This window comes from Cnephaeus nilssonii (genome assembly GCF_951640355.1).
Source record: "Cnephaeus nilssonii genome assembly, chromosome: 11".
NCBI lineage: Eukaryota > Metazoa > Chordata > Mammalia > Chiroptera > Vespertilionidae > Cnephaeus > Cnephaeus nilssonii.
In genome coordinates, this window is record NC_137082.1 from 68,647,921 (window position 1) to 68,669,038 (window position 21,118).

The following is a 21,118-nucleotide window of genomic DNA, read 5'->3' on the forward strand; positions in this document are numbered from 1 at the left end:
ATGGAATCCTCTCCATTTCCCCAACTGGTTGGGACTTGCCTCCCAAATCCTTTTACTTGAAGTGACCTTGGACCAGCCACATGCCATCCCAGGACCTCAGTGCCCCCATCTGTACAACAGGAATTACAAGTTCCCCATCTGCCAAAACACATCAAACCTAATTAAGTAACCGGTAAGAGCCAGGAAAAATGACCGATAACACTTATTTCTCCATTTCCAAATCTAAACCTCCCGGCCGCTGCAAGCTTTTCTGAGCTGTTCCGGGAAAGGCGTGGTCAGGCCACTGGGAGCCACGCCCCCAGGCAGCAGGGCGGCCTTCGCCGCGCCCAACTCTGCGGCCCAAGGTAGGAACCCAGCCGCGAGACGTACCACTCCCTCTGTAACCCTCCACCAAGAGAGAAAGTAGTCCCCCAACCCGTAGCGGGCTCCGTCACCCATACTAGGCGACACGTAAATCCTAGCCCCTCTCCAGACTCAACTATGATTTTGTGGCCTCAGGGACACCTTCCGGCACACTGGAAACCGGTCTTTCTCCAGGTCGCCGTAGGAAGTAGTTCCGGCCCACGCTAGGCCGATGGGTCCCTCCGCTGCAGGCAAAATAAGATGGCGACCTCGTCGATGCCGGAGTCGGAGAGAAACGCGGCCGCGGAAGCGTCAGGTGAGCGTCGGATAGAGTCAGGTCGCCCCACTGCACCCTGCCGTGAAGTGGACCCACACTGCGGGAATACCCGGCAGCAAGGTCCCGGCCGGCGGGGCTGTCCGAATAGGGCCCTGGGGTCCCAGGCCCTTTGGTCGCTCTCGCAGTTGCCTGAGCGGAAACCCGGCGCCGCCACAAGATGGCGTCGGGCCTGGAGCGCAGGCAGCGCCGGGGACAGCCCCGAGTCGCCAGGCCCCGGGACCGTAGCTGTCAGCCCCCTCCGCAAGGAAGTAGGGGAAGGGGGAGCGAGCCACTGACCAAGGGGGCCTGTGGGCTGTACCACCGACCCTGCACCCGGGGGAACTCGGAACGCCGAAGGGCGGAACCACTGAGCCCTGACGGGACCCTTAGAGCGAACCACACCGAGGAAATCGTGGAGGGGAGGAGAGAAGGGTCACACCGCCATTGACCACCCTCCCGGGGATGGGGAAGGGCCCTGGACTGGGAAGCAAGGCTTCTCGGCCCTGTGTTCCCGAAGCTTCCCTCTCTACACACGAGAAAGACCCTCCCGGTCGGAGACTCAGTCTGTTCGTCAGCGAAATGGGCGCACGGGTGCAGCTGGGTGGGCCGTGGTTGCCGGCGCCAGCGAGGTGGCCCACCTGTCACCTCTTCTCTCAGAGTGAAGGCCCCAGACCCTGCGCACCCTTGTCCGGCGGCCCCCCGAGCCCATGGAGGAGAACGAGGTGGAGAGCAGTAGTGACGCGGCCCCGGGGCCTGGCCAGCCCGAGGAGCCCTCTGAGAGCGGCTTGGGCGTGGGCACCTCGGAAGCCGTGTCCGCCGACAGCAGCGACGCAGCGGCAGCCCCGGGGCCGGCGGAGGCCGACGACTCTGAAGTGGGGCAAAGCTCGGACCGCGGCAGCAGCTCTCTGGTAGGGACCGTGCTGGCCGGCATGGGTGGAGGCAGGGGCCCCAGGCAGCAGTGCCTGGCAACCAGGGGGAAGCAGCCAGCAGGGCTGGCTTGTAACTAATACTTGGTTTTGGTTTACTGTGAGTGAGTCCCTGACGTGGATTTTCTCATTGACACCTCAAACCTTGTAAAGCACATACCACTCTTTTCCACATCTTACAGAAAAGAAACCTGAGGCACAGAGTGCTGACAGAGCCAGGATTCAAATATAGGCTGTGGTCTTACCCACTGCCCTGCCCAGGGTCCTCGCTCTTTGGGAGATGGGTATCCTGGTTCAAGTCTTGCCTCTGCCTCTTATTTACAGAGTAGCTCTCTGAGCCGCAGTCTTTCTGTCCGTAAAACGGAGCAGGAATACCTGCTTCTGAGCATGCTCTGTTTTGAGCTCCCACCAGACATTCTCTTGCAAACACTTTGTAAAACCATTTCCTCCTGGCTCTGCCACCTGCCTGGCCCCCTCCCTAGTGTGATCTTTAGCAAGCTACCCAATTTCTTAATCTCAGTTTTCTCACCTGTAAAGTGGGAATGATGGATATACCTACCTCAATAGGGTTTTTGTAAGAACTAAATGAATTCATATTTGCAAAGCAATTAAGACAGTGCTTAGCACATAATAAACGCTCAAGTATTAGCCATTACTGTTGTTATCTGCAAGACTGATTAATTTCAAGACATCACATTATAGAGGTGCACAACAATGGCCCCCACTTTGGGGTCCAGGGTTTCGTTAATTCAGAGATAGGCCTACCATGTGCCCAGCTTGGGTTGGATCCTGGTGATACAGCAGGAACAAGACAGATGTGGTCCCAGCCCTGATAGAGGGTACAGTCAGACCTGGGATATGTTACACTACACAGTAAATAGTGATGTGATGTCGGGACACAGGCGACTGCAGCACTGAAGATGGAGAGGTCCTAACTTGGCCTTCAGGGTCAGGGTCAGCTTCCAAGCAGAGGTACCAGCTAAATGGCGTGGAGAAAGCTGGGTAGGGTGTAGCCATGGTGTAATACTGGGAAGCCTTTCAGGCAGTGGGAATAGCTTATTCAAAAGCGCAGTGAAATAGCTATGCCTGGCTGTTGTGTGGGGTATGTGGGGCCCTTCCTTTGACCAGAGCCAGGTACCCTGGGACTTGTTCTTGGGGAGCTCTGCAACCAGAGGGCTTCTCTAGTACTCAGTGGGGCTGAGGGTGTGGGTAACTCTGCTCACCATGTGCTTGGGCCTAGGAGCTCTGCCTAGCAGGTGGTAGCCTGCCCTGCCCCATCCCTGGCTCCTAAACGCCCTCTTTCCCTGTTTCCTATCCCCCAGGAGGAAGTATCTGAGAGCAGCTCAAGCACGGACCCCCTGCCCCATGGCTACCTCCCTGATTCATCTTCTGTGTCCCATGGGCCAGTGGCAGGGGTGACAGGTGGCCCCCAAACTCTCGTGCACTCCAGCGCCCTCCCAGACCCCAACATGCTGGTGTCCGACTGCACGGCTTCTTCCTCAGACCTGGGCTCAGCCTTTGACAAGATCATCGAGTCCACCATTGGGCCAGACCTCATCCAGAGTAAGTCAGGAAGAGGGTGGCAAGAGTCAGCCCCCTGGGGCTTCCTGCAGAGTCCAGAAGAACCATCTCTGCTTATCCCAGCTGTGCAACCTGGGGAAAATCACTCTCCCACTCTGGATGTGTAACATGGCACAGTAACTCCTGCCTCATAGTGGTAAAATGGTGTGAGGACTTAATGAGGCAGCACAGTAAAGTTCTTAGCATAGTGTCTGGCATGTAATAAGTGCTCCTTAAATACAGAAACAGTAACACCTAACTTTATACTGAGGTCTGTTCTAAACACTTTATATCCAGTGGCTCATTCATCCCCCAGGGATCCCAAAATATAGGTGCTATTATGATCCTTGCAGTATAGATGAGAAATCTGAGGAACAGAGGATGTAAAATAATTTACCCACTGTCACTAGCAACTGTTGAGCCATGAGCTCATACACTCTGATTCCAGAGCTCATGATTTCCCAAACTGCACCTCCTATTAATGATGCATGTAAAGGAAAAGCCCTGGGATGGTCTGGAAAGCCAACCCTAAGGAACTGGTGCTGGAACCGGGCCTTGACCTTGGGGAAGTTTGGAGAGGAAGGAGGGGGACTCCAGGTTTAGTGGTCAAAGGTGGGGCAGCTGGGATAGCCATGGCATCTATATGATTGTGGGTCATCATGGCACACAAACCAGGCTTCCCAATAGCCCTGCCCTGGGTGGATGGGGAGGGGTTAGGCATCTGAGGCTCAGAGGGATGATGCAGCTGGTTCGAAGTCACACAGGCGAACCAGAATGAATGTGGGCAATGACAATTATTGTCAGCTGTGAATTCCTTCCCCACATCTCTATCTAGGCTGCATAACTGTAACCAGTGCTGAGGACGGTGGGGCCGAGACCACACAGTACCTGATCCTGCAGGGACCAGATGACGGTAAGACGCCAGGCTCCAGACCCAGGAAGCCCTGCAGTGGGCTGGACTAGGAGAGGGAGGCTTAGCCACAAACTCACTGTGTGATCTTGACAGTTTAGCCACTGCTCTTGGCCTCAGTTTCCCCGCTGTTACTCTTGTAGGGAGTTGGGTTCTAGGATCCCTGGGCCTGCCTGAGAGGGACAGCTGTAGCTCATGGCCAGCCTGCCCATCCACTTCCCTTCCCTCTGATTCCCTCACCAATCCCCAGGTGCCTCCATAGCATCGCCAATGTCCAGTTCCACCCTAGTCCACAGCCTGGCAGCCATTGAGGCCCTGGCCGATGGCCCCACGTCCACATCCACATGCCTGGAGCCATCTGAGGAGGCACGGGGTTCGCCCAGCTCCCCAGCACAGCCTCCCCCAGCTTCTGGCACTGAGGAGCCAGATCTACAGAGCCTGGAGGCCATGATGGAGGTGGTGGTAGTACAGCAGTTCAAGTGCAAGATGTGCCAGTACCGGAGCAGCACTAAGGCCACACTATTACGCCATATGCGGGAGCGACACTTCCGTCCAGGTACATTGATAGCCGCCTACCTGGCTGGGACTGCATAGGTGGGGATGGGGTGCTGAGAGGCAGACATGGAAGCTTGTCTTACCTCCCACACCTTCCCCCAAGTAGCAGCAGCAGCAACAGCAACTGGTAAGAAGGGACGTCCACGGAAGTGGGGTACCTCGACCAAGACCCAAGAGGAAGAGGCACCAGAGGAGGAAGACGATGATGACATTGTGGATGCCGGTGCCATTGATGACCTAGAGGGTAGGCCACATGGCTTCGAGGTCTGCTACCTCCACCCCCATCAACAAATACGGGGCTCCTTCTGGCCCTCATGGAGAGCCAGGAAAACAGAATTGGCACAGATGCAGTCACAGGTGCTTCCGTATAAGACAGAGGAGTCGGGGTGCTGGGATCAGAACCTCTGTGTGTAGTTGTGTAGGCTGTGCACTGTAAAAGCACCAACCCCAACTAAGAGGCCACATTCACATTTATCCAACAGAATAGAATGCAAACCGCATATGTACTTTTCTTTTTTGTAGACAAATATGTTGGTTAATTCTCCCCTGAGGATATTTCTTCCATTGATTTTTAGAGAGAGTGGGGGGGGGGGGGGAAGGGGGAGAAGAAACATCGATGTGAGAGAGATGGGCTGGGGAACAAACATGAACACACAACCCAGAAATCAAAACAGGCTGACGCTCTAACTGCTGAGCTACACCGGCCAGGGCCTTTTTTTTTTTTTTAAGGTAAAAAACGGTGGAATTAAGTTTATTATATATTTTATTTACCCAACATATCTAAAATATTATTTCAATATGCAATCATTATAAAATATTATTAGTTGTTTTACTTTCTTTTTTTTCATACTGATTTTTAGAATCCAGTGTGTATTTTATACTTAATTATGTCTCAGTTTAGGCTAGGCACATTTCAGGGGCTCAACAGCCACATTCGGCCAATAGCTTCTGCATTTTCATAGACTGTATCTTGCACAGTCATAGCGTTTATAGACTTGAATGTTTATTTCAACTGTTTCCTAGCAGTGTCTGTAAAGTGTCTTTAGGAAGCAGCGCCTTTTTCTAAATCATGTCCAAGTGCTGTATAAGCCAGTGGTAAGTGTCAGGAAAGGTGCAGAGGAAGGACTGCAGGAAAGGGATGTGCACAGTCAGCCATGGGGACATCAGGAGGGCTGTCTGGAGGAGGCGTCACTGGTGGGCATGAAGAAGGAGTGGGCAGGGAAGGGGAAGTGGGCCTCTTCCCGGGGGAGCAGGGCAAGGGCTCAGAGCTGAAAGGGTGGGTCCAGCATGATGCCCACCTTCTCTCGCTGTCCCCACAGAGGACAGTGACTACAATCCAGCAGAGGATGAGCCCCGTGGCCGACAGCTGCGGCCCCAACGCCCCACTCCCAGCACACTGAGACCCCGGAGGAGGCCTGGCCGGCCCCGGAAGCTGCCTTGCCTGGAACCCTCAGACCTCCCAGAGGGTGAGACTTGGTCGTGGAAGGGGCCTTGAGGGTGAGGCTGAGGGGTGACCTTCCCTGCTTGCCTCTGTGGAGTCCTGGGGACAGTGTACTGTGCAGAGTAGCATGGCTCAAACCAGGGTGGCCGGCTGGCCTCGTGATAAAGGGGAAATCCCTCTGAGACCAGGCTTGAGAAACCCTGAGTTAAGGGTTTATGAAAAAGACTGTTCACATCAGCTTTATGAAAAGACTGTTCGGTGGTAAGTTGTCACAGAGCAGGAAGAGGTTGAGTCTTTATAGCTGAACTAATAAGGTAAGTTTTAAGTATTATTATTGAAATAACAACAAAGTTGAGGCCTGAGACTGTCCAAGGAGCACAAGCTTAGAGCATTACAGGCTGGGACGCCTCATGGGCATTCATGCCAGCTCTGCATGGTACTAGCTGTGTGACCTGTAGCATGTTACTTCGCCTCTCGAATCCCCTTTTCGTAAATGCAAGTGATAGCACCTGTCTTTTAGGATTGCTTTAAGGCATAAATATGCACAAAAAGGCACATGGTAGCTGTCTTTGTACATGCAGTTTGGAGGAAATTGTTTTATTTTTTAGTCTCATTTTAAAATAACTTTTTACTGAGATACATATTTGGAAAAGCACATCTAAAGTGCATAACTCAGTGAATTTTCAAAGTGAACACACCTGTATAACCTAGCACCCCAATCAAGAAACAGAATGTTACCAGCATTGTCTGTATCATTTTTAATTTTTAAAACATTGTATTGAGATATTGTTGATGTGTTTGAATATATAACACTCCTATCTGCCCTCCAGCCACCCTAGAGAAACCAGTGTTAAAGTGCTGCTGTTGCTTCCCAGACTAGAATGTTCTCATGAGGTTACTAGATAAGCAATTACTATCTTCATTTGCCAAATAGGGAGAATGAGACACAGAGAGGGACTGACTTTGCCTAAAGATACACAGCAAGTCAGCAACAGAGCTGAGCCTAGCACGCAGGTCTCTTGACTGAGAGGTCCCTAGGTCTCTGCTGCCCCTGACTGTCACATTTAAGTCATGGTGTGCTGCACTCGAACCATCGGCTGGCTGCGTCTGTGCTGTGACCTGACATGCCCATCAGTGGAGGGTGGCCGTGTGTGTGGGGAAATATTTGGCTGGCCTGTGTCACACCTGTCCACATCTGTCCTGGTGTGTTGTGGCTGATCTGTGACCTGGCATGTCTGTGGCAGGTATGGAAGGAGAGCCTCTAGTGAGTTCCCAGAGTGGACAGAGCCCTCCAGAGCCACAGGACCCCGAGGTACCCAGCTCCTCAGGCCCAGGACACCTGGTGGCCCTGGGCAAGGCCGATAGGGTTCCTGTGGAGCCCACCGTGAGCCAGTCGGACGCAGAGAACGCAGCACCCACCTGCCAGGAGGAGCCCGACACCCCACCCCGCCGCCGCGGCCGACCCTCCAGGCGCTTCCTAGGCAAGAAATACCGCAAGTAAGGGGAACAGAGATGGGGTCGGGGAGGCAGCCGGACAGCCCCAACCCAGCCAGACCTCTCCTCAACACCCTCCTGGCAGGTATTATTACAAGTCACCCAAACCGCTTCTGAGGCCCTTCCTGTGCCGCATCTGCGGCTCCCGCTTCCTGTCCCACGAGGACCTGCGCTTTCATGTAAACTCCCATGAGGCCGGAGACCCCCAGCTCTTCAAGTGCCTTCAGTGCAGCTATCGCTCACGCCGCTGGTCCTCGCTCAAGGTGTGCGCTGCAGCTGGAAAGGAGAGTAGCTGGGAAGGGGAAGGCACAGGGCACGGGAGGGAGGGAGGCTGGGTGAGAGAAGGCAAAAGCCTGGTGGCACCGAGAGGGAGTGGAGGTAGAAGAGCCTTCCCAGGCACCCTCTCCTGCTGTTTCACGGGGCACGTGTCTGGGCTGCCGTGGGCAGTTTTGCAGATCGCACACTGCACAGCAGCACAGCATCTTCAGGTGTGCTATTTGTGTAGCGGACTTCATGGATTTGCTTGTTCACCACCATTGCCAGCAGGTGGCAGTAAAGTTGGTTTTATCTAGTGCAGTATGTTAGAAAGGTTTCCAGCAGATGGCAGTAATGTGTCTCATGAGAGGGGCCCAGTACTCAGGCCTTGCAGGCCACTCATTTCATCTTGAGGCAGCCCCAGGAGGTCCCCGGTAGGTGTCAACAATCCCATTTTACTGGCCAAGGAACCACAGCTTGGCTGGACCAAAGTGAGGCAGCAAGTTGGCCATCATTGGGGGTGGGGGGTCCTCAAGAAAAAACAGCCAGAGCCCCTGTGCTTTCTGCACACAGTGCTTCCTCAGACAGGGTCCTTTGACCTGGAAGTTTTCTCTGGAAACCCAACGGTGGGGGCAGGGGTGACTCTGCCATCTTGCAGTGGGGAGGGCATAGACTGTGGAGCTGTGCTGCCTGGGCTCAACTTCAAGTTCACAAGGTCACTGTGGGACCTCAGCAAGTCACTTCACTCTGAGCCTGTTTCCTCCTCTATCAAATGGTCAGCACAACAGGGCCTGGTGCGGAGCAGGTCTGCTTGTTGGGGTGTCCCCAGCCCTCATAGCCCCAGTGCTGGCAGCACTCCCTCTTTTTTCAGGCCTGCTCCCACAGCAGTTCTAGAGCTGTGGGCACAGGGAGGTGTGGCAGGAGGGGAATCTGAGCCCCAATCCACTCTCCCTATGCCTCTCTCCCAGGAACACATGTTCAATCATGTAGGCAGTAAACCCTACAAGTGTGACGAATGCAGCTACACCAGTGTCTACAGGAAAGACGTTATCCGGCATGCAGCCGTGCACAGCCGGGACCGGTCAGTGGATGTGAATGGAATGGGGACAGGGTGGGAAAGTGGGAGCCCAGAATAACAATGGTTCCAGTTAGTACCAGCTCAGGGCCAGGCCCATTCACCGCACAATATAGACATTGGAAAGCAAGGCGATTTATCCCTGATCACTTAGCTCAGACAGAGCAGGAGCAGGGCCTTGAGGTCCCTTATTTAGTCTCTTCCCAGCTACAAGCTTTAATTTCCCTTCTATAAAATGGAGACAGACATTGTTGAGGGGAATCTAAAGATTTTTCAGACTCCTGGTCCACACTCATCTTTCATGGTACTGAGAGAGCAGACTCTGGACAAGTACATGGCAAAACAAAAAAACCTTAGGAGGCTAGTGATTGCTCGCTGAGTTAAAATTAGACCTGCAGCTTCAAGAAGGAGTTAGCTTCACAGAAGGAGGACCAGTGAGCAGAGGTTGGATACAGGGATCCACTAGGTGGATCTGTTAACAAAAATTAATTAAAAGATAATTTTATTGTGTATGATTTGCAAATCAGAGAACACAGTCCTCAGTATGAACCAAAGACTTGCAGGGTTCTTAAAAGGAGAAGGGTTGCCCTAACCGGTTTGGCTCAATGGATAGAGCGTCAGCCTGCGGACTGAAGGGTCCTGGGTTCGATTCTGGTCAAGGGCACATGCTAGGGTTGCGGGCTCAATCCCCAATAGGCGACATGCAAGGGGCAGCCAATCTGTGATTCTCATCATTGATGTTTCTATCTCTCTCTCTCTCTCTTCCTTCCTCTCTGAAATTAACAAAAATATATTTAAAAAATAATTTTAAAAGTAAAATGAAAGGAGAAGGGTTGCTAGTGAAACAAGGTTATAAACTTACATTATTGGTTTTGTTTTTTCACATCTTACATCATTCAGTTTTCCACATTTACATCATTCAGTTTTTGATCAGTCATGGCAACTGGATTTTTCAACAGTCAGCTGACTCTGGTCAGCAAGTGGGGCTGTGATGCAAAAATCCAACTGTCGGGCCACATATTATGTTGTAAAAGTTCTTATAAGTCCTCAGATCTAAAACCATGTGTGTGGGAAAGCCAGCTCTCCAAGGTGCTTACAGGTTTTCTTCAGAAAATAAAAAGGAAAGGGAGTTCTGTGTCCTAATAAGGTTGGGGACACCAGGTCAGCAGACTAGTACAATAGCATTCTTTCCTGTGGGACTTCTCAGAACTTTAAAATGCAAATGTATTTTGTGACTGAGAGGAAGAATACACCATTCCCAAATGTAGTGAAGTGCAGACCTTATTTACAGTACCCTCTTAGCATTTCCCCCAGCAAACTAAGAGAAAGGGGCTTGGGTGGGTAGTCGGGACTCTCAGGGCTGAGACTGGGTCTAAGTGTATTGGGTGGGCTTGGAGAAGCGATGGTCTAACTCCTGTGCGTTTCTTCTCCAGGAAGAAGAGGCCAGATCCCGTAAGTCTGGGGCCCTATCCTGGGAAGGGAGCCTGCTACAGAGCTGCTTGTGGGGGTGGGGCCAGGAAGCAAGATCTCACCATCTGTCCCCCGCTTGTCCCTCCTCAGACCCCAAAGCTGAGCTCCTTCCCCTGCCCTGTGTGTGGCCGTGTCTACCCCATGCAGAAGAGACTCACACAGCACATGAAGACACACAGCACTGAGAAGCCCCACATGTGTGACAAGGTAGGTGGGGCCAAGGGCTGGGCAGGGATGGGGGCAGGAGGCCTCCCTGGGTGATCCATCACCCAACTCAGCCCATCCCTTACAGTGTGGGAAGTCCTTTAAGAAGCGCTACACCTTCAAGATGCACCTTCTCACACATATCCAAGCTGTCGCCAACCGCAGGTATGTCCCTTGGGAGGCCTCTGGGGCTGCCGCAACCCCCACCCCCACCCCCACCCCACTGCTGAGCTGCCCTCCTCTGACCACCCCCAGATTCAAGTGTGAGTTCTGCGAGTTTGTTTGTGAAGACAAGAAGGCACTGCTGAACCACCAACTGTCCCATGTCAGCGACAAGCCCTTCAAATGCAGCTTTTGCCCCTATCGCACCTTCCGCGAGGACTTCCTGCTATCTCACGTGGCCGTCAAGCACACAGGTCAGGCTAGTCACCCCTCCCTGTCAGCCCTCGCCTTGCCCTGGTCCCCAGTCAGACCTCCTCCTCCTCCCCTGCAGCCACGTGAGCAGCTGGAGCCCCTCCATTGTAAAGGGAATCCCCTTTGCAGGGGCCACTCTAACCTCAGTGCTAGTTCCAACTCAGCCCACTGCTCTCAGGGTTGCCCTGGGCCAGTCACTTTCCCTCTGAGCCTTCCTTAGCTGTAAAATGGGCGAACAGAACTACAGCTTGGTGGTTATAAAAGTGAGTTCCACTTGTTCTCTGAGCCCTGTCTGTGCTGGGCGCTGGGCTAGAGATGGGTCTTAGATAGGCCCTGCCCTCAGGACATGAAGCAGCAGAAACAGCATCAGTCTATGCTTGCCCCATGGAAGGTGTTCAGCAGTTGGTTTTTATTCTCCTTGGTTCCCAGCCCTCCGGCAGGCACACTAGGGAAGATTAGAGAAAGGAAGCCCAGGGGCTCCTTCACCAGATTTCTGTCTACCTGGGAGCTGGTGATTTACAAGAGGAGTGTGTGATCATGTGACCTTGAAAGTAGGCACTGGCAGGAAGGCTTGGGTGCAGAGGGCGAACCAGTTTTGTTTCTGTCCTGGCTCACCACCATGGGCAGCGCATGTGTTTGAACTCAGGAAGGAATCGGGGAGTTGGAGAGGTCCTTGGGGTGGTGAAGGTTTCTCTGGGAGGATGGGTGAGGGGGTGGGTAGGCACAAGCATCCCCCACATGTGCTTACAGGAGCCAAGCCCTTTGCTTGTGAGTACTGCCACTTCAGCACGCGGCACAAGAAGAATCTGCGCCTGCACGTTCGGTGCCGACATGCAAGCAGCTTCGAGGAATGGGGGCGGCGCCACCCAGAGGAGCCCCCCTCCCGCCGTCGCCCATTCTTCTCTCTGCAGCAGATTGAAGAGCTGAAGCAGCAGCACAGTGTGGCCCCCGGACCACCCCCCAGCCCCCCAGGACCTCGCGAGGTAAGCTCAGCCAAGCAGACAACAGACAGAAAGGGCTTGGGGCATTCACCAGGATGACAGTGTGACGTCACCTCTCCCAGCATCCTCATTTGCACAATGGGTGCAACAAAGTGACCCCTGCCTCTCTGGATTGTGATAAAGAGTAGCTGAGGCATAGACATGCCAACCCTAAGCTCAGAGTAGGGGTGGCTTTCCAGTGCTAGTAATAGAGAGGGAAAATAATCAGCAGTTTAATCGTGATGATAGTTTATTTTCTCGTATAAAGGAAATCCAAAGATCACTCCAGGGCTGGTGTGGCGTCTCCATGGTCAGTCATTAGGGACCAAGCTCTCTGTATTTTTTTCACAGCCCTCTTAGGAAAACCTCTTCCATCTTTGTGGTTGCCTCATGCTTCATTATAGCTGCAGGAGCTCCAGCCTTCCTAGCCACATCATAGGCAAGATGGGGGAAGGGCAAAATGGATGTCTGCCATCCACATATCTTCCTTGTGAACTTTACCAGAAACTCCTGTTCAGTCATGTGACCACACTTTACCTAACTGCAAGAGAGGCTAAGAAAGACAGTCCTGTAGCTGAATATGTAGCCTCTTCCCTCCCCCACCAAAAGATGGACCATCACAGTGTGCTGATAGAACACAGGCTCTGGAATCAGTCTTACGTTCAAGTCCCAATTCTGCTACTCACTAGCTGTGAGATCTAAGCTAAATATTCTCTGAGCCTCAGTCAGTTCATCTGTAACATTGAGCTGTTAATTTAAAAGTGGTTGTGAAGCCGAAACCAGTTTGGCTCAGTGGATAGAGCGTCGGCCTGTGGACTGAAAGGTCCCAGGTTCGATTCCGGTCAAGGGCATGTACATTGGTTGCGGGCACATCCCCAGTAGGGGGTGTGCAGGAGGCAGCTGGTCGATGTTTCTTTCTCATCGATGTTTCTAGCTCTCTATCTCTCTCCCTTCCTCTTTGTAAAAAATCAATAAAATATATTTTTTTTTAAAAAGTGGTTGTGAAGATGAAACAAGCCAACATATATAAAATGCCCAATACAAAGGAGATGCTCAGTGCATGGCACTGGAATCTGAGCTGCTCTCTCTCAGGATTGGTCCTCTCCCCACTCTGCAGGTTCCCCCCGAGGCAGCACCTTTCCAGTCACCTGAGAACCCCCCATTGCTCTGTTCTGACACCCTGGGTGGCGCCACCATCATCTACCAGCAAGGTGAGCTCTGAGAAAGGGTGGGAGCCAGGGTGCTGGGCATGGGCAGGGCTCGTGCTGGAAGATGGGGAGGGTGTTGGTGCCAGTTTTACAGCCTTTTCTAAGTCTCAGGTCCCACCAACCCAGGAGCTGAGGAGTCAACCGCCATGGCCACGCAGACAGCTTTGGATCTGCTGCTAAACATGAGTGCTCAGCGGGAGCTGGGGGGCGCTGCCCTGCAGGTGAGCCACCTGGGGACCTCCTCTTCACTAGACATTGGGAGGAGAGGAGAGTGATGAAGCAGACATGCCGCACCCATGGGGAGCTCCCAGTTAGTGGGTGAGACAGATCCACTGACACCCAGTGGACACATGCACAGGAGGGGCACCAGCTGTACCAAGGAGGCTTCAGGAGGGCAGGGAGGTCAGAGGATCTCCCACTCCACTTTCCAGCCACCTCTGCAATGTTGAGCAGTGTTCACTACTCCCCATGCCTTCTAGGGCCCTGTTCTAGCTCTGTGGCCACCCTGGCCCTGTTCTAGCTTCCCACCTAACCTAGTGCCCTCATTCATGACACCTCCTACAGCCTGAGGACTCCGGGGCTTTCTCCAGCTCAAACCTCTGTCTTGTCCATGCACCTCAAGCCCACACTCCCCCCTGAGTTCATCATCTTCTCCCTCTTTCACCCAGCTTCTCAGGATCACCTTTATCCCCATCTCCTCTCCCTCTGCACCTCCTTGCACTTCTACAAGGCAGGGAGAAGTTTGTGTGCCTCCTGTCTCCCAGCCTCTTGAAAAGATGTAGAATATGTGAGATGATAAATTTCAATAACTTGGAGCAGTAACATGCTGCTAGGGGCTGGGGGACAGACAAAACTCCATGGAGGAGGGAGCCTGGTGTTGGACCTGGAAATCTTCATAGGATTTAGTTTGAGGCATTTGGGGTGTAGAGAAGTTTTACATTTTCATATAGTTAAGTGTATCAGTCTTAAATCGTTTTTGCCTTTAGTATTCATCCCTAGAAAGGCCTCCTTCACCCCAAGACTATATAAAATTCATTTGAACTTTTTTCTTAGGGTTTCATTTTTTACACTTAAATCTTCATTCCATTTTATTTTTGGTGTCTGCAGAAAGGTAGGGAACTAACTTAATATTTTTTCCAAAAGTTGTCCAGTGCAGTATATCAAATAATTTTCCCCAGTGGTTGGAAATGTCCCCTTTATCATTCTCTAGATTCCCACACACACTGGCCTGTCTGCTCTTCTCGTGCCAATATAATGCATTTCTTAAATTACAAAACTATATGCTTGTAAAAAAACAAAATGAACATATGTCCTACAATAAGGTGACAGTTCTTAACTTTTCTCCCTTCCCACTGTTAGCAGGTTAATAAGCATTTCTCCAGTTTTGTCCATGTGCACACTAACAGACCTTTTGTTCCTTAAAAAATGGGATCACACTAGTCATCTCATCAACAACCTGTCTTCTTCACTCAGCAGCGTGGGGGGCTTGGCCTGACAAGCACATGCACGTCTCCTTCTCAACATCTCCACAGCCTTCCATCAGACAGATGTCCTAACATTTACTTCGTCATTCCTTTATTGGTTGGGTTGTTTCCAGTTTTTCATTAACTCAAGGCAGTGCTTTAGTGCACATACATTTTCAGGTGCTCACAACCTTTTATTTAAAAAAAAAAAAACACACCAAAAAAAAAACACCTCCTACAAGTAGAATTGGTGGGTCTGAAGGTATAAAGCCTCACAAAAAGATATGCCAAATTATATGACCACCCCTAGAGCATGTTTCTCTATGCTCTTGCCAACACTGGGTATCGTCAGTCTTTATAAATTTCTTCAATGTAATAGAAGTATATTTCATGGTCATAATTTATAATTTTGCAATCATAAATGAGATTGAACTTCTGTATGTTCATAGACCATTTTATTTCTTCTCTGACTTCTGGGTGTCCTGTATCAATTTTTAAATTAAATTGTTGTCTTTTTTATTATCCCTTTGCAAGAGCTCTGTATATAAAGGAAGTCCACCTTTTCTCTCTCATATTAATTGTTAAATCCCAATCACACACCCCCAATTTCTTTGTTTCCTGATTTCATTTTATGATTTGTTTTGTTGTAGGTTGTAGCATATTTCTGTCATAATTAGAAAAATCTCCCTACCCCAGGATTATAAAATTATCCACATTTTTTCTTCACATATTTAGAGTTTTATTATTATATTTAGTCTTTAATCCATTTGAAGCAGACTTTGGAGTGAAATCTGAGATCACGCTCTGACTTTATTTTTTTTATTTTTTTTATTTTTATTTTATTTTTTTATTGAGGTATTATATGTGTACATATCTTACCATTGCCCCCCCCCCCTATTTTTTTCTTAAGTGGTTTGCCACTTGTCCCTCTACCCCAAGATTTCTCAACCTTGGCACTTTGGCCAGATGATTTTTGTTGCAGGGCTGTCCTGTGCATCCTGGGATGTTTAGCAGCATCCCTGCCCTCTACCTGCTGGATTCCTATTACACCCTGCCTGCCCCCAATTGTGACAACCAAAAAATGTCTCCAGACATTGCCCAATGCCCCTGGGGGGCAGTATTGCTCGACTCTGTTCTTGTTAAGTGTAATTCCAGTAGCTGGGTGGGATCTGGAAAGGCAGGCTGTGTTTTGGTAGGAACACAAAGTTGGGGTTGTGCAAATGAGTGCTGGCACCACTGGATCTGCCCAGAGGCTGGGTGAGCTTTGAGATAGAAAAGAGCCTTGAACACTAGCTTCTTTGGCGCAGACCTGCTCAGAATGCATTGTGCTGTTGCAGGTGGCCGTGGTGAAGTCAGAGGATGCGGAAGCACAGTTAGCGTCCCCTGGTGGGCAGCCCTCCTCAGCAAGTGCAGCTCCACAAGTGGTAACCCTCCACGTCGCAGAGCCAGGGCGCGATGTGGCAGCCGAGAGCCAGCTAGGCCCCTCTGACCTACAGCAGATCACCCTGGCACCCAGTCCATTCGGTGGGGCTGGGTACAGTGTCATCACAGCACCCCCTATGGAAGAGGGGACATCAGCTCCTGGCACACCCTACAGGTAAGGCCTGCCACCTGCAAGGACCCCTTCAGCCATTTGTAGTCACGCTGCAGGGATTCAAGAGGACCCTGCCCATTCACACCTAGTTGGCAGGAGGTAAAAATCCTAATTATATATATATATATATATATATATATATATATATATATATATATATATATATATATATATTAAAAGCCAGCAACCGGAACACTAACGACCAGAATGACCAGGCGCTATGACCACTGATTGCTATGACGCCCACTGCAGCCAGGGAACGGCCTTATCGTGGGTGGGGCTGGCAGCCAACCTCCTGCAGCCCCTCCCCTTGGCCGGCCCTGCCCTGATCAGCCCCCCCACACACACACACTCCAATAAGGGGCAGGGCCAGCCAGCCAACTGCCTGCGGTCCCTCCCCCCCCTGCTGGCCCCGCATCAGCCCCCCCTACACCATTTGGGGGCTGGACCAGCCAGCCCACCACCCACAGCTCCTCCCCATGGCCGGCCCCACCCCCGATCAGCCCCCACCACCCCGATTGGCCTGCAGGCCACCACCACCACCACCCTCGCCCCCTGGCTGGCCCCACCCCGATTGCCCCCCCCCCCCCACACACACACACACAAATTAGGGGCGGAGCCCATCAGCCAATTGCCCATGGCCCCTCCTCCCTGGCCAGCCAGGCCCTGATCAGGGTGGGCTGACTTGCCAGCCAACCTCCAGCCATCTGCTCCTCCCAACACGCCCCACCCCGATCCACCCTGATCACCAGCCAGACCCCACCCATGCACAAATTTATGCACTGGGCCTCTAGTGCATACATAAAGTGATTGGACCATAGGGGAGTGGTATCTTCCTCAGGAGGTCAGAAGTGATCTTTTGGCCACTTAGATGTTCTAGGCACTTGACATTTGTGAACTCACCTACACCATTCTTGTGAGATCCACATTTCCCTCACTTTACAAATGAGGAAACAAGCTAAGGAGGTTAAATAACTCTCCTAAGGTCAGCCACATAGGTGAGGATTTTAGCCCTGCTCCCTTTGGTTCCAAAGTCCTTGTGCTCTTTGTTCTGAACGATTCCTGAAGGTATTTTCCAGTTTTGACCTTTGGAATGAACTCTGGCCCCTTGCTGGCATTGGAGGCCTGGCATCTGCTCTTGGCTTACTCCACATTGAGTGAATTTGGGGCAGAATTGTTTATATCTCATCTGTTGACCAAACCCCTGGGCAATCTGAGGAAGCCCTGGATCCAAACACCAAACTATGTAGTTGGGATGGGAGTCTGGCTAGGCCTGCACCTGGGCAGTCATCTCAGCATCTCCCTCTACTCTTGGGCTGTGGTCCCTGTCAGCTCCACCTCTCCAACTGGACCAGATTTAGGCTGGAACCCTCGGGCCATCCACCCCCCACTCCCCACCATGCCCATCAAGAGGCAGGATTACCACTTGTGAGCAAAACAATACTCTGGACACAGCACGAATGACAGAAGAGACAGTAGAGGTTCGGCTGGCAAAGGGCGGAGCCAGGATTAAATCCAGGGGTCCATCTGTGGTGCAATCACCCCTTGGTTGATGACTTTGTTGGGGTCCTCTATCCCCTCCTAGTACCCTGACTCACCTCTCCCCTCCTCTCTGCCCACAGTGAGGAGCCCCCAGGGGAGGCAGCCCAGGCTGTGGTTGTGAGTGACACCCTGAAAGAAACTGGCACCCACTACATCATGGCAGCCGATGGGACCCAACTGCATCACATCGAGGTGAGGCTGGGTAGCTCACCACACCCCATTTCCCTTCCCATCTCTCCTTCCCTCAGTGCCTCATGCTCCCGTCTCCACAGCTGACTGCAGATGGCTCCATCTCCTTCCCAAGTTCTGATGCTCTGGCCTCTGGAGCCAAGTGGCCTCTGCTACAATGTGGGGGGCCACCCAGAGACGGCCCTGAGCCCCCATCTCCAGCCAGAACCCATCCGGTAGAAGACCCCCAGTGCTCTGCCTCCCCACCTCCGACAACTAGTAAAGCCCTGGGCCTGGTAGTGCCCCCCTCCCCACCATCTGCAGCGTCAAAGAAGTTTTCCTGCAAGATCTGTGCCGAGGCCTTCTATGGCCGAGCTGAGATGGAGAGTCACAAACGGGCCCATGCCGGGCCGAGTGCCTTCAAGTGCCCCGACTGCCCTTTCAGCGCCCGCCAATGGCCTGAGGTCCGGGTAGGTGCTGCTCCCTGTGCCTCCGTTGTCACAAACCTTGACTGAGCACCCCCTTGAGCCAGCCCGCTCTAGTCAGAGATAACTCAGCAAGCTTCTCAGGTTGCTCAGTCTGCGGGGAGACCAGACATGACTGATTCCTGACAAGGTCCCCGGAGTGAACCATGCACATGGCAGAGCACAGGCAAAGAACATGTCCTGTGGACTTGGGGTGCTAGATGTCATGGAGGAGGTGCGCCCGCATATATCATGCTTAGGGAAATTCGAGTCTTTCAGAATACGGAGGGTGCAGAGTTCAAGGGAGGTTCTGGGGCAGGTTCATGATCCAGTTTCGGGGGGCTCCCTCCCAAAAATCCCTTCACCCAAGGATTTCGTTTTCAGATCCAACCATACACTGAATCCTCACACTACCTCAGTGAGGGGAGCGGGGAGCAGGGCCCAGGGCCCTAGAATGTCAGGGCTGGGAGAGATGGCTAGAGGTCCCTTAGTCCATACCTGTACACTTATGGATAAACTGAATCTGAGAGCAGGGACAGGATTTTCCCAGTGACCTAATGATAGAGCCTCTGGCTTTCCCCAGGTACACAGTACCAAGTCTCGGTCTGGTTTGTACTCTACCCAGTTCCTGATCCACCTCAGGACAGGTTCCTTGACTGCTGTCTGTGGGAGCTGTCTGTCCGCACCCAGCTGATGCCCCCTACTCTGCCCCTTCTGCAGGCCCACATGGTGCAGCACTCAAGCCTGCGGCCCCACCAGTGTAGCCAGTGCAGCTTTGCCTCCAAAAACAAGAAGGACCTGCGGCGGCACATGCTGACCCACACCAACGAGAAGCCTTTTTCATGCCACCTCTGCGGGCAGCGGTGAGGCTAGGTATAGACAGGCTGGGGCTGCTGGGCATGCATGGTAGGGCCACCCCTGAGCCTTCGTCCTTCCCCTGCAGTTTTAACCGGAACGGGCACCTCAAGTTTCACATCCAGCGGCTACATAGTCCTGATGGGAGAAAGGCAGGGACCCCTACTGCCCGGGCCCCAGCTGGGACCCCCACCCAGACCATCATCCTGAACAGTGATGACGAAACACTGGCTACACTGCACAGTGAGCTGCCCCAGGGGACCCAGGGTAGACCAGGGACTTGAGCCACTGCCCTAGAGAGCACCCTTGGGCCGTGGTGGGGCCCGGGGCATTTCAGGTTTTCCTGGAGCCCCTGAGTGAACACCCTCCCCTCTCTGCCCAGCCGCACTCCAGTCCAGTCATGGGGTCCTGGGCCCAGAGCAGCTACAGCAGGCACTGGGCCAGGAACACATCATCGTGGCCCAGGAGCAGACGGTGACCAATCAGGTGAGAGCCTGCACTGGGGGCCCTGCCTGCAGGTCAAGGGAAGGGGTGGGGCACATGGAGAGCCGAGGCTAGAGCTGGCTTGGCTGTGGCAGGAGGAAGCCACTTACATCCAAGAGATCACCACAGCAGATGGCCAGACGGTTCAGCATCTGGTGACCTCCGACAACCAGGTGAGCTACTGCTGAACACCTCAGCTGTGAGTGCCCCTCCGCCAGGCCCCACATGGGGAGGAGCAATACTTTCCAAACCACCCTTCCCGGGATGAGTGTTTGCAACTGCCAATGGTGTCCCTGGTCCCCCTGCTGTACCATCCTCACTGAGCTCCTGATGAGCAGGGCCCTAGCACCTGCCTCCTCTCCACCCTTCAGGTACAGTACATCATTTCTCAGGACGGAGTTCAGCACCTGCTCCCTCAGGAATATGTTGTGGTCCCAGAGGGCCATCACATCCAGGTAGGCCAGGCTTAGGGTGAGAATGGGATGTGAGGATGGACAACCTCCTTCTAGGATCACCAGGTTGGCTTCCTCTCTCCAGGTACAGGAGGGCCAGATCACGCACATCCAGTACGAACAAGGAGCTCCATTCCTTCAGGAGTCCCAGGTAGGGCCCTTGGGGAACCAGATGAAGCTGGGGCATGGGCAGGGCTCTTCCAAGACCAGGTCTCATTGGCTTTTCCCCTCCAGATCCAGTATGTTCCTGTGTCCCCAAGCCAGCAGCTCGTCACACAGGCCCAGCTAGAGGCTGCAGCACACTCGGCTGTCACAGGTATGGTGTTGGACCCTGAAGACCATGGGGCCCGGGGCCCAGGCCTAGCTTCTGGGACCTCAGCTCACCATCCTTTCCCCTCCCCTGGCAGCGGTGGCTGATGCTGCCATGGCCCAAGCCCAGGGCCTGTTTGGCACAGAGGAGACAGTGCCCGAACACATCCAACAGCTGCAACACCAGGGCATCGAGTACGACGTCATCACCCTGACCGATGACTAAGCCCCAGGGGCACAACACAGACCATGGATATTGGGGCTAGCCCTGTTGGGGGTGGAGGGAATCCACCAGGACTCACCTCCCTGCTCACCTAGGATCTCCAGATACTGAGCAGCCAGCATCCTGTCACTCCAAGGGAGCCAGACCTGTGCTATGGGGGTTGGGGTGGGGCAGCTATTGGCACCAGCCAGGACATGCTGGGTGCCCCAGCCTGCAGGCAGGCTTTGGGAAAGAAATTTATTTTTGTTTGGATGGACCCACTGGCCTTACTCTCAATAAAGGGACCAGAGTCCAGCCCTAGCTGGCTCACTTTGTCCACTTGCTGCTACAGCCTGAAGCAGGCAAGGACTTGGGGAGAAGGACAGGTGGAGCCTGTTACAGCCACAAGTGGGGACTGAGGTGGAGGCAGCCTAGC

General features: G+C 52.9%; 1 protein-coding gene across 5 annotated transcripts; it reads left to right on the forward strand.

Annotated features, from left to right (window-relative positions):
• Nucleotides 1-822: 822 nt before the first annotated feature.
• ZNF335 (zinc finger protein 335) lies at nt 823-21,002 on the forward strand. Of its 5 annotated transcripts, none has more exons than XM_079785256.1 (27): nt 823-1,566; nt 2,907-3,147; nt 3,980-4,057; nt 4,305-4,610; nt 4,713-4,853; nt 5,929-6,075; nt 7,295-7,547; nt 7,630-7,807; nt 8,768-8,880; nt 10,308-10,326; nt 10,435-10,551; nt 10,637-10,713; nt 10,804-10,964; nt 11,713-11,945; nt 13,060-13,153; nt 13,262-13,371; nt 15,951-16,210; nt 17,830-17,941; nt 18,022-18,387; nt 19,102-19,244; nt 19,325-19,479; nt 19,619-19,722; nt 19,815-19,892; nt 20,091-20,174; nt 20,257-20,322; nt 20,406-20,487; nt 20,579-21,002. In XM_079785256.1, exons 1-27 carry the CDS (start codon nt 1,366-1,368, stop codon nt 20,704-20,706), a joined length of 4,047 nt encoding a protein of 1,348 aa, XP_079641382.1. In that variant the 5' UTR covers nt 823-1,365; the 3' UTR covers nt 20,707-21,002. The 5 variants fall into 5 exon arrangements, with proteins under 5 accessions (XP_079641382.1, XP_079641386.1, XP_079641384.1 ...); XM_079785258.1 differs by having other exon boundaries at nt 825-1,566; nt 13,277-13,371; XM_079785257.1 differs by having other exon boundaries at nt 826-1,566; nt 4,716-4,853.
• The last annotated feature ends 116 nt before the right edge of the window (nt 21,003-21,118 follow it).

What these genes read in the sequence shown, in the direction of transcription:
- ZNF335 (XM_079785256.1), top strand. Translation starts at nt 1,366, where the DNA reads ATGGAGGAGAACGAGGTGGAGAGCAGTAGTGACGCGGCCCCGGGGCCT. An exon ending in TGGGGGGCGCTGCCCTGCAG is followed by an intron (nt 13,372 to 15,950) that starts GTGAGCCACCTG and finishes GTGCTGTTGCAG; the next exon opens with GTGGCCGTGGTGAAGTCAGA. An exon ending in CCCAACTGCATCACATCGAG is followed by an intron (nt 17,942 to 18,021) that starts GTGAGGCTGGGT and finishes CCGTCTCCACAG; the next exon opens with CTGACTGCAGATGGCTCCAT.